Source organism: Anguilla rostrata, chromosome 4 (genome assembly GCF_018555375.3).
Source record: "Anguilla rostrata isolate EN2019 chromosome 4, ASM1855537v3, whole genome shotgun sequence".
Classification (NCBI taxonomy): domain Eukaryota; kingdom Metazoa; phylum Chordata; class Actinopteri; order Anguilliformes; family Anguillidae; genus Anguilla; species Anguilla rostrata.
Window position 1 is genome coordinate 63,985,324 of NC_057936.1, and position 12,216 is coordinate 63,997,539.

General features: G+C 46.9%; 2 protein-coding genes across 13 annotated transcripts in view; both read right to left on the reverse strand.

Moving 5' to 3' along the window:
- Positions 1–931: 931 nt before the first annotated feature.
- LOC135253958 (uncharacterized) lies at positions 932–8,780 on the reverse strand. Of its 12 annotated transcripts, none has more exons than XM_064333848.1 (7): positions 8,459–8,779; positions 7,061–7,172; positions 6,290–6,410; positions 4,991–5,533; positions 3,788–3,862; positions 2,644–2,826; positions 932–2,382 (listed from the first exon to the last, which is right to left on the reverse strand). In XM_064333848.1, exons 4-7 carry the CDS (start codon positions 5,273–5,275, stop codon positions 1,957–1,959), a joined length of 969 nt encoding a protein of 322 aa, XP_064189918.1. In that variant the 5' UTR covers positions 5,276–5,533; positions 6,290–6,410; positions 7,061–7,172; positions 8,459–8,779; the 3' UTR covers positions 932–1,956. The 12 variants fall into 12 exon arrangements, with proteins under 12 accessions (XP_064189918.1, XP_064189914.1, XP_064189911.1 ...); XM_064333844.1 differs by having other exon boundaries at positions 6,290–6,977; XM_064333841.1 differs by having other exon boundaries at positions 6,290–6,977; positions 7,061–8,002.
- A 557-nt stretch (positions 8,781–9,337) lies between these two features.
- Positions 9,338–12,216, reverse strand: part of LOC135254165 (PH domain leucine-rich repeat protein phosphatase 1-like) — a 46,345-nt gene continuing 43,466 nt past the window's right edge. The window contains exon 17 of the mRNA XM_064334145.1: positions 9,338–11,665. Coding sequence (XP_064190215.1) covers positions 10,424–11,665 — 1,242 coding nt within the window. The 3' untranslated portion in view covers positions 9,338–10,423. The remainder of the gene's footprint in view (positions 11,666–12,216) is intronic.

The window sequence follows — 12,216 nt, forward strand, 5'->3', positions numbered from 1 at the left end:
CAAAAAAAAAGCTAATATTCCACGCTGGGTACAGTTGGGAGGTTGACCAGCTGCAAGGACTCACACTCCCCCTTTTCTCAGATGTAAGAGTTGCCCGGTGATAATTTCAAGTCTAAGTCAACGTAAAACACTTCGTACAGTAGGTACCCGGGAGTCAGATTTTTAATCATCTGGTCCCGCATTAGTAAGTGGGGCTACGAGCTCTGTACCGAGTAGCCTGCACTGTGCGATTTCCGCCTTTTAATTAAGCCACCGCTTTGCAGCCTCCGTGCCGCTAACAGCTTCGTTTGCCGTGCGTGGATTAAGTTCTCAGACACACAGCATTAGCGCAGCCCTTGTTGCAATTAACCCCACCTACACTCGTTTAGATCGCGCTACCCGCTGTTGAAATGTCTGGATAAGGATTTAATTTAATCAGACCTGCTCCCCGCGCCGCAGAAATCTGGCAGGAAATCGCCGGGTCGGTGTCAGGCTCAGTGTTGTCCCAGCCGTCGGCTGTTTATGTGGGCACGGTGCGCAGCAGGGCTGCCCAGCCCCGTTCCTGGAAAGCTACCATCTTGTAGGTTCTCATTCCAACCCCAATTTGGCACCAGCTGATTCTACAAATTAGCAGCTCAGTGAGCTCTCTAGCTGTTGAGCTGTGCTATGGTAAGAGTTGGAGTGAAAGCCTACAGGACAGTAATTTCCAGGAACAGGGGCTGGTAGCTCAGGGCCCTGTATCAGAAATCAGGATAACGAAGTTAGCTGCATAACTGCGCAGATAAAAAAAACCAGAGCCCTCCCATATTTTAACATCGACTGAAGTAAAAAGAATGTTGCGGGTTTCGCTCAGTTAACCAGCTAACTTAGTAATACTGCTTCATGAAACACCGCCCAGGTTACATTTAACAGCTCTTCAAGGTCTAGCTCATGTCACCACCTCATTTAAAAAAAAATATCTTTAAATTATTTTATTTTTCCAGTGCATTTACATTCATTTAGGCACTGAGCGGACACTCACATCCAGAGAGACTTTCACCTCGTTCCTGTTTTTACATACAATCCAGTTACAGAGCTGGGTATTTACTGAGGCAATTCAGGTGAAGAAATTCTGAAAATTCAGGGTTTACTGAGGAAAGTACCTTCCCAGGGTGCACCTGCAGTCTCCTACCCGAGAATGTCTTCTACAGCCATGGAGCTGCGACCTAGGTTCCAGAACTGTTGTGCTACACTGCCACCTACAGGGCAGTCTGTGTATGACTGTGTCGGGCTGACAGGCTCCAGTCCACAGGACTCTTCCCTCTCCTGTGTGTTCCCACTGTGCGGTGTGAGCTGGGGGTGCGGCTTTGGGACAGATTCCCCTCTACCAGCACTGCACCTCTGATCGCGGGTTCGAAAGACACGCAGAGACATAACAGGGCCTTAATCTATCCCCACTGCATAAACACTGTGTACCAACTTGTGTAGATCCTTCTCTTCTGATACCCATGAACCAGAACTCTGTTAACTTAACATTGAGGTTCTGTGCGCAAAATGTACATTACATTAAGAAGAGCCATACGGTTTCACCATGTTTTTTTTACGCCTGAACAAAAAAAAATTCTGTTCCTGAAATGGCTTGATGATAAACACCAGAATAATAAAGGTATGCTATGGGTGGGCTGGCAGACAGTCAGCCTAACCGGTAACGCAGCACTGGTGTGCACACACCGCACCACTTTACCACTCACCGATTAGGCATGCATGTTAACAAGACTGTCCAGTACCATTTTAGGTCTCGCACCCGTTTTCAACCGTTCCCACATTCAGTGAGTCTTCCTACGGTTCAAAAAATAGTTTGTCCAATTGTTTCTTGTGAAAAAAATTTTTTTTAATATAAAAATAATAAGAATACAAAAAATATATATGTTTATACTTTCCATATGTGGATTCACTTCTTGGCCACACTGCAATCAGTCCAGTCCAGGTTTCCACCGATCATCCCCAGCTGCATTCGTCCGCGCCCGCGCGATCGCTAATCGAGATTTCGGCGGGCTCGCATTTCAGTTTATCGCTTGATCTGCCGTCGGCGCGGGCGAAGTCCGCCGACTCGCCGCCCCGTTCGGCCCCGGCGCGTCCCCCAGAAACGGGTGCCGCTCCGGCTCGGCCGGGACGCCGCCGGGTTCCCAGCGCCAGCTTGGCGCCGTCCGCGACCTCCACCTCCACCTCCACCTTGACCAGGTCCTCGACTCGGCTGAGTTCTGGAGTGGTGCCGTGCGTGTACAGCCCTCCTCCGCCGAGCTCCTCCCCTTCCTCGGTCACTCTAACCCAGCGCTGAACGGCCCGCTCTGGGCGTGTCCTTTTGGACGGGTTTCCACCAGCGTACGCCGCGCTGCTTTCTGCAGGGCCACTGAACGTCATCTCCTGGAAGGAAACAGAGGAACAGAACAGGCTGCAAAACCTTTGAAGAGTAGGTTTTTAAAAAAAAAAAAAAAATTTTTAAAGTTCCCGTGCGCCGTGGACTCACTCACTCACTCACTCACTCACTCACTCACTCACTCACTCACTCACTCACTCACTCACTCACTCACTCACTCACTCACGACCTTTGGAGGCGCATGCGCAGGAGGTGCGCCGTGGGTCTGGACACGGTTTCGTGGTGTTGAGGCAGTTGCGTCCACTCACTCTCTTCCTGGAGGCCAGGGAGTGCAGCTCCCTGAGCACACGCCGGTGTTGAGGCAGGGCCTCCCGCTGCTGCCGCTGCCACCGGAGCGCGGTCAGGAGGCACATCTCCGCAACTGCGTGGGGCACTCTCTCCCCCTCCGCCTCCTCCTCCTCCGCGTCGCTATCGGGTTTGGCATCGCACACCTGCAGTCATAAGAGTGATTAAGTTCATATGCAGCCTTTCATCAAAAGTGGGGGAAAAAAATAAAAATAAATAAAGAAACCAGCATGCAGTGTGGTCAGGGACACAGCTGTTGTCAACTCGTTTTGGTTCTGTATTATAGCACACTGGATTTTAAATCCCACTGGTTTAAAGGCCCGTCCTTTGCGTTTAACATTAAAGGATTAACATGGTGGCTGAATGGGACACTTGCCAGTTGTCTTTCGACAACAAAACAAAACAAATGTGCATAATTCTTTTATTATTCAGTCATTTAAATGCATTTTAAAACTTATTTTAAAACTAACGTTAGCTAGCTATCTAAATGAATATAACTAGAAATAATAATAATAAATAATTATTTATGCATTCACTTTCGATAGACAGCCCGGGCCGCTCACTCCCACTAACATGGACCATCGCTCACTCCACGTAACGTCAGTTGTTAGCTAACGTTAGCTAGTTATCATACGACCGTAATAATGGCTAACGAGTAGCCTACAGCAATAACACCATTAGAAATATTGAGCCGTATATGTACGAGTCCATCGCAGTTAATCCTCGGCCTCACCAAAATGAAAACATTGGCATCGCTGTAACGTAAATAGTAATACCATCATATACCGGTAGCCTACAATATAGGACCCTAACGTATAGGATAGCCTACGTTAGCACATAACATGGAACCGGTCCGTTCAGGCTAAACATCATCGACAGCGAGGTAAAGTGAGGTTAGGACGGCTAACGTTATGTTTTGTAATGTAATCTATATCAACGTTAAGTAACTTTAAAGTTAACTGATCGTATTAAGCAAAGGCTTAATTAGATTATCGATAACATCAAAGCTATCTAGGATTTCCTGGTTGGGTTAGTTAGCTACGCTGCGTTTCATGTATATTGAGCTAGGTAGCATGCGTAAAACACCTAAAGTAAAAACAGACAGACCTTATCTTGATCTTGAATGATAGTTGGTACAGCATCTGGCTTTATAAACGTTGTCTTGGCAAAACCCATCCTCTTCTGTTGATAATTGTAGAATGAATCAGGAGTAAAATGTGCACTACACAATTTTGTCACCTTTGATATTTCTAACTTTGCACCGTTTTGTTTTTCTATATAATCGATCCAGACCTTTCGGAGACTTGGATCTTTTGGCAAGGCGTGAAAAGATGCATTCCTAGCTCTGCAATCATTAATCACACAATAAGGCATTGTTGAACTGGATAGTTAGGGAGTGTTTGGCCACCGCACGTCGGTCAATGCAAATGTGAAACATTCGTGACGTCACGATCTTGGTCTCAAATCCACCCATACCAAATAATCCACCAGGCGGCAATGTCGAGCATTGCATAGTTTTTAGGGGGGAAAAAATCTAATTAATTACATACATGTATGAAATACTTTTAAAATCAATGTGCAAGTAACCTTATAGTCTTTGGTCATAATATAAGCATTTTAAAATCATGATTTTGACTGCACAGGGTCTTTAATTAGATTGAATGTAACATTATATAGAGCAGAACCTGGAAGGTAACAGACATGGACATAACAGACCTGCTTCAACTAATCAAGAGATAGCTGAATGGTGTAGTCACTGAATCAAGTGTTAGTTCTAGATTGGAACTACTTGGGGGTATTCTAGGACTGGAGCTGAATACCACTCCCGTAATTCATTTAAATATTTTTATTACATCATAGTAAATTAAACAACTTTCCCCATGTCTGAATATTTTGCAGAACTTGTCATTATTTGGTGTTGGAAAAAAAAACCCCAATAAATGTTACAATACACTCTGGACTGTTTGATAACATTAATAAATAGCATTCTTTATTTCAAATGCGTAATAATGAAGTTCAAACTTAATTTACATTACATTTACATGTCAAGTCAAAGCACAGTAGAAAGAGAATAGCCGTTAAACGGACATTTACATGTTAGTCAGTCAGTACAGAGAATAGGCTGCAGCGGGCGGAGCTTCCCCCAGGTGCCCGGAGAGGAGTGGCTCTCAGGTGCCCGGAGGAGGCAGAGAGTATTGGCCATGAAGGACTATAGTTGGAGACCGTAGTCTGGAGGTAGGATGAACACCTGAACCTTTCTTACCTGGAGGCCTTGCCTCCTTAACAGTATTTGTAACACTATCTGCTCACCTGTTGAATATGCGAAGCTGGCTTCAACACGGTAGGAACAGCTCCTGGCGTCAGGAGCAACTTCGAGGCGAACCCGGCGTTGTACCTGGCCTGATTCCCGATGCAGTCCGGCGAGAAGTGGGCAGTGCAGAGACGCAGGTGCTGGCTGACGTTCTCTGGCACTTCGTTGGAAAATATGAAGTTGACCCACTCCCGGCGCAAAGCTGTGTCCCGTGGAAGGGTGTGCATGGACACGTTAGAGGCAGTGCAGCCTGCCACTGCACAGGTGAAATGAACTTTGCTCATAATGAGAGGGAGAGACAGAAAGAGCAAGAGACGAAGGGGGAGAGAGTGAGGGAGGGAGACAGAGAGAGAGAGAGAGAGAGAGAGAGAGAGAGAGAGATGGACAGCGACTAAGGCAGAGCGAAAGACAGAGATGCAGGGAGCATGGCTCTTAAAAGTGCCTTTGGGTTTTGAGAATGTGAGTGAGTGAATGAATGAGTGAGTGATTGATGGATTGATAGTGTGTGACAGCTAACTTGAGTGTTGGAAATGTGTATTGAGCTGCAAAAAGAAGATATAAATATATTAATAAAGGCATAGCTCTTTTTGCCTCAATCTAGAAAATACATCATTAGTAACACATAAATGACATAACATTACCGGTAACGTTCTATCTATCTAGTACTAACCTAGCTAACGTTACTGCACAGGTCAAATGGGTTTTGAGCGGGAGAACAGGGCACTGACTTCTGTCAAGCTAGTCTAGCTTGCTGGATAAAGTTAATTATACAAACAGCTAACGTTTGCTTTTTAAAATTGTTGGTGATTTTAGCTAGCCAACTAGTTAATGTTAGTGCTATATAAACTAAAAATAAATCCGGTAACATTAGGTTAACGTTAAAGTCATCTATTGAGAGCTAGCTAGCTAACCTAACTTTACATATATATCTAGCTAGCTAACTCAGCTAGCTAACATGCTGGATAAAGACAGCTAACGTTATCCAAGAAATCGTTGGTAATTTTAGCTATTTATTGTTAGTTTATCTAGATAGCTAGCGTTTGATAAACGAACAACAAATCCGGTGACGTCAGCAATGACACAGTAAGTTAGTTTGCTTGCTAGCTAAGGTTAGCTAACTTATCAGGCATGGGGATCATGATAAAAAATCTTCCAATTTTTATGACAACTACAAACATACTTAGAAAACGCATGTAACAATATATTACAATGAGAATATAAATGGGTTGTTATACGTCATCATTGGTGAGACAGTAATCAATCATGCAGAACATTAGAAAAGTAGTGGGGCTGCTTACCGTGCTCGATAGAAGGTGGAATGGCGCAAAGCAGGAGGTGTGTCCAGTCCCTACAGTCTCTGGCCCAGTCAGATTTCTTTACGGGGCGTGGACAGGGGAGTGGTTATCCTCGTGTGACGCACTACGACGAGAACATTCTCAACCGGTTGAACCGGACGATAAATTTAACACGCCTACTTACTTCTCCAAACTAAAAAACTGACATACTTAATACTGTACTTGCATCGTGTTTCTTCAATGCCTCTTGTTAAAATAGCATATAAAAACCTAGAAAGTGTGACCAATCACCATGTTAATCCTTTAAATGAAACACTTTTTCCAAAACCACGAAATATTCTAAAAAAAAATTCCGCAGCTTCTCCTGGCTGGCTCTGGCTCACACTACCCGCTTTGCCTTGCTCATTTAAATATATAATGACCTGTAGCTGCGATAGGCTCCAGATTTTCGCTCACCTATCCACACACAGGCGGCGTGAGAAAAGTTTCTCGGCTACAGCGCGTTAGCTTGCATTACGTTGTGTACAACAGCCTATATCCTTTCCTTTTCGCTAAATTGGATTTCCTTGATACCGGCACCGACTGGAAATATTACTTGGATTAACATTCTCATGATAATTTATGGATGCACAACTCGATCCACCCAACACTTCAGTACAAAGGGAAATAAGTTTCCATGTCCACACCTGCCCTGTATTGCCGAGAAAAAAACAAAATCGCCACTGTTACACCTCAAATTCATCGTAAATTTATAGGTAAAACCCAGATACTTACAGACTGGACGTTTGCAGTAGGTTCGCGAACAGGTTTTAGCAGTAACTTCGAGGCAAACCCAGCGCTGTAGTCTACTCCCTCTCGTTTAAAATATTGCTCGCGGAGAAATGTCCTGAGCAAACAAACGCATGTTTGCTAAGCTGAGCAGGGGATCTTGTACTAAAAATAAACCGAAGCTGCTGATTTTGGACGGCTGGATTCCGATGTAAAAATTTCGTTGTAAACTTACACTTACTTCTACAACTGAACAGCCTGCATTCTTCTTTGCGGCCAATATTATTCAGAGGATTCCCTCCGTGCCGTTGACGGTGTTTACATAAAAAGTGGGCGGTACCCACGTCTTTTTCTTTGAATTCTATGTATGGATCATAAAAGTTGTAATTAGGTGCATACCGCCATCTACTGTGCCGGAGTGTGCAGTATCACGACGACGTTAGTATTTAAATTCAATTCTCTAAGCCTATATATTTAGAAAACTAAACAGTGCCCTGTTTAATTTCCACTGCTTAACACCTGTGTCCAACCTTACCTTAAGACTCCACTCTCTTCCAAACTCACCTGCTTTAGAACAAAAACTTTCCTCTTTCCTCGCCCTATTGATTTTACTGCATTGTAACAATGCACACTTCACATTTTCTTACATACTGTATACTTCACATAGGCCTAATATTTATCGGAATCTCTCTTACCCACAATATGCAAAGTCGACTTCAGTCCTACGTGTCCAAACCTTAGACGAGAAAAAAACCACCTCGGTCTCCAAAACCTTCCATTAAAAATGTTCACGTGGGCAGACTGTTGTAAAAGTGGAATGTAGTATGTACTCGGTCGCTCCCTGCACTTGGAACTGTACTTCCCTCTTGGGTTTTCAACACACTTGTTCCTGGTTATGGTTATACAATTTGTTGTACGTCGCTCTGGTTAAGAGCGTCTGCCAAATGCCTGTAATGTAATGTAATATAATGCTTTGTTATCCATATCCTGGCCATGGAGAGCCGCTGCCTTTCGTTTTTATTCAGTAGTTACTCAGTAGCACAGCAATTTATCAGATAAAGTACCTCTCCAGATATATTTTAAAACCTTTAAAAATATTCTATATTGAATAATTTTCTAAATATATATTTTTTCCACCAAAAGTGTCCAATAAGCTACTGAAAATGGCTTGATAGCGTCTATACACATTTACCCTCATTGAGAATGTCAGAATCTATGAATATGCTAATTTGCATCGTTACACTTTGTAGCCTAGATTTCCGTAGGCTACTATTGTATACACACCGATCGCAACCAGTCAATGAGAATTTACTTAGCAAGGAGCTACAAAAGATACATAGGAAAAGTGTAAGCAGCGAAAGTTGCCTTTTCTGACATCGGTCAATAAAATAGATAAATGCTTACGTGTTGACTCCCGGTCGCGGCTGCTGTAATCCCGGGATACACGGTAGGCACAGCATCTGGATTCAGAATCAATTTCTTCGCGAAACCCATGGACTTCTGCATGAGGTTCTGGAAGCAGTCGTCAGTAAAATGCGCGCTACAGACACGGATTCCCTCTATGCTGTCAGGCACATGCACGCGATTCCTATAAACAAATGCCACCCATTTTTGTTTGAGAACGGGCTCCTTCGGTAACGAGTGGAACGAAGTCCCTGCCTCGGGATCGCACCCTAAAACTGCGCAGTCTGCCATGTTCAACTCACAACCGGTGACGTCACTAACTGGGCCGCTTTCTGCGCGCAAAGGTACCAGTTTACTACGTCGCTCTCCTGTGATTTGCATATGCCTTGCCTATTGGACCATGATAGGTTAGACACGTTTGTGACGTCACAAATTATGCTCATATGTGCACGTTATGTATGCATATGCATATTCTAGACAAGCGCGACTAACCAAAGCTTGTGAAGCCTTGGACCAGCCCCGGAAGTAAGCTTGTACTGTACATGTTGAGTGCAAAACATGGAGCTCCTATTGAATTGAACAGGGAATATCAGACCTTTGAAGGTAAAATAAAACTTCACTGATGGCATTCTGAAACTCGATTAACGGTCGTTGTGTTACTTTTGATCACTTCCAGAGGGGTGGATATTACATTAGCAGGTAAACGATGATTGGTTGAACCAAGCAAAGTCAGTCAGTATTCTATGTAAATTCTTTTTCCATTCAGAAGGGGGGATTTACGAAGATCTCAGCTCCATCTAAAACCTCATATCAAACAAATCTCAGTGTTCCACTACTGCAACAGACCCATGCAAAACACAAAAAATAACAGCTGGACAATTTTCTTATCTGTAAATTTTAGGTTTTATTATAATAAAAAGAAACTTTTTGTGTGTTTTTCTGGGATACAGTGTTCCTTGTAGATGAATCTTATTTGCAGAACTGAAGCTGACAGTCATGCTGGTGATGACAGAATGAAGAAAGACTCTGTGTGTGTGTGCACGTATGGTGTGTGTCTGTGTGTACATGTATGTGTACATGGATGTGTGTATGAGTGCGTGTGTGTGTGTGTATGTGCCCATGCTTGTCTGTGTGTGTGTGTTTCTGTATGCATGTGTTTATGGGTGTGTTGTATGTGTGTATGTAAGTGTGTGTTCACATGCATGTCTGTCTGTATACGTGTGTGTATGCATGTGTTTATGCGTGTGTATATGTGTGTGTGTGTGTGCACACGTGTGCGTGTTCTGACCATCCAGGTGACCAGTCACAGTTCTCCCACACACAGGTGGCTGTCTCAACACTGCCAAACATCTTTAGTGACCCAGACGCTCTCATTGCTTCCGGGTCAGTGACCCTTGAACCTGGCCACTGACCACACCCCCTTTCATTGCATCACTATACAACATTTATCCTATTTACAGTCAATCATTGAAAAAAATCACCTTTTCTCTCAGAGAAGATTAGTACATTTCAGTGACTAAGTCACATTAATGAGTAAGCAACTCCTAGGAGTTAGTCTTTAAATTTCTACAAATTTCTATGACTTTTTAAAGGCCAAAAGCCATGATTTACTGAAGAAATATTAAACTTCTCTACTTATAATAGTTAAACATGGTATTATATGTACCATCCAACATACAATTAATTTCAAATAAAAGACTTTGCATTAAAAAAGTGCTTTTCAGCATAATCTTTAAGTCATAAAATGATATGGTAAAATTTAAAATATATTAACCTTAATTTGTGTAAGCAGTAATGCATGAAACTAGTGTTGATCTCATAAAATAAAATTTAAAAAAAACAAAAACAAATTGCAGTGTAATTTACTTTTGGGGGCATGGAGCTCGGAGGAGGGGAGGGAATGTTAACTATATAAAATAACGCAAAAACCATGAAGGAAAGTCTTTTTGGAGCAGCACTGAGTCCTCAGAGGGGAGTGTCGTAGTAGTCTGCAGGCTGGTCAGTAGGGGGCGCTCTCTGCTGCTGCTGCTGCTGCTGTTGCTGCTGCTGCTGCTGCTGCTGCTGGTGCTGCTTCATCAGCTCCTTCACCTCCTCCTCCAGCTCTGGCGGGATGATGAACTGGTCGTCGGGGTCGGGCTGGGCCGGGGCGGCGAAGTAGCCCCCTTGCTTTTTGGCGGGGGCGTCGGCCGCCACCTCGATCAGGTTGTGGCTCTTCTCGGGCGGGGCCACCGAGCCGTTCCCCCGGCGCCTGCCCAGGGTGGCGGTGTTTCGGCCGCAGTCCCCTCCCCCTGCCCCGCCCCGGCCCTGCGGAGGACCGCACCCCCCACCGGCCCAGCCCCCGTCCGGCTCGCCTCCGCCGGCGCAGGGCTCCGCCCCCGCGTCGGGGGCCTCGGGGGTGGGGGGCGGCGGGGGCGGCAGGCAGGCCAGGGCGCGCTCGCGGGCGCGCAGGCAGTGGATGTCCACCTCCACCTCCACGCGGCTGCCGTTGGAGAAGACGCCGGCGATGGGCTCCTCGTCCTCGCTGTCCAGCCCGTTTTCGGAGAGCGCGCTGGAGAGCTGCCGGCGGAACGACCCGGCCAGGCAGACGGCGTGCAGCGCGCAGCAGCGCGGCTCCGAGGGCAGGAAGGCCCCGCCCCCGACTCCGCCCCCGCCCGAGGCCCCGCCCCCTGGGTGGGGCTCGTGCAGCAGGCCGCCCTGCGGCGGGTCGTCGGAGGCCGTGGAGCCCACCTCGCTGCTCATCTCCGAGGCCGAGACCTCGCTGCTGATCTCGCTGCAGGACGAGGGCATGGGCAGGGCGTCTGCGGCGGCGGCGGCGGCGTGGGGGGTGGGCCGCTCGCGGATCACCACGCTGAGGGGCGGGGCGAAGGGCCCGGGGCCCGGGCTGGGCGGCTGGCAGCAGCAGCAGCAGCAGTCCTCGCTCACGTTGAGCTGCACCACCACGGCGCTCAGGCTGTCGGTGCAGCCGTAGCCCTGCGCCAGCGTGCACAGCTTCTTGGCCGCCGCCAGCGCGTCCGGAACGTTCCGCACCGCCTCCACCGCCTCCCCGGGGGACACGCTGTCCCACAAGCCCCGGCTGCCCAGGATGAAGAACTCGTCCTGCGGCGTGAGGGCGACCGTCTGCACGTGGGGGCGCGGGATCACCGACGGGTACAGGAAGGAGTATCCCATGATCCTCGTGGAGTCCGTCACGCCGTTCACTTTGTTGTCCTGTGAGGTTCAGGAGGGAGACGGATCATCAGTGAGACAGGGAGTCCCACCCCCTCTCCCTCAATAACTCCACCCCCTCTCCCTCAATAACTCCACCCCCTCTCTCTCAATAACCCCACCCCCTCTCCCTCAATAACTCCACCCCCTCTCCCTCAATAACTCCACCCCCTATCTCTCTAACCCCACCCCTCTCCCTCAATAACTCCACCCCCTCTCCCTCAATAACTCCACCCCTCTCCTCAATAACTCCACCCCCTATCTCTCTAACTCCCACCCCCTCTCTTCTAACCCCACCCACTCTCTAACTCCCACCCCCTCTCTCTCTAACCCCACACCCTCTCCCTCAATAACTCCACCCCTCTCCCTCAATAACTCCACCCCCTCTCCCTCTAACCCCACCCACTCTCTCTCTAACTCCCACCCCCTCTCCTCAACCCCACCCCGTCTCCCTCAATAACTCAACCCCTCTCCCTCAATAACTCCACCCCCTCCCTCAATAACTCCACCCACTCTCTCTCTAACCCCACCCACTCTCTCTCTAACTCCCACCC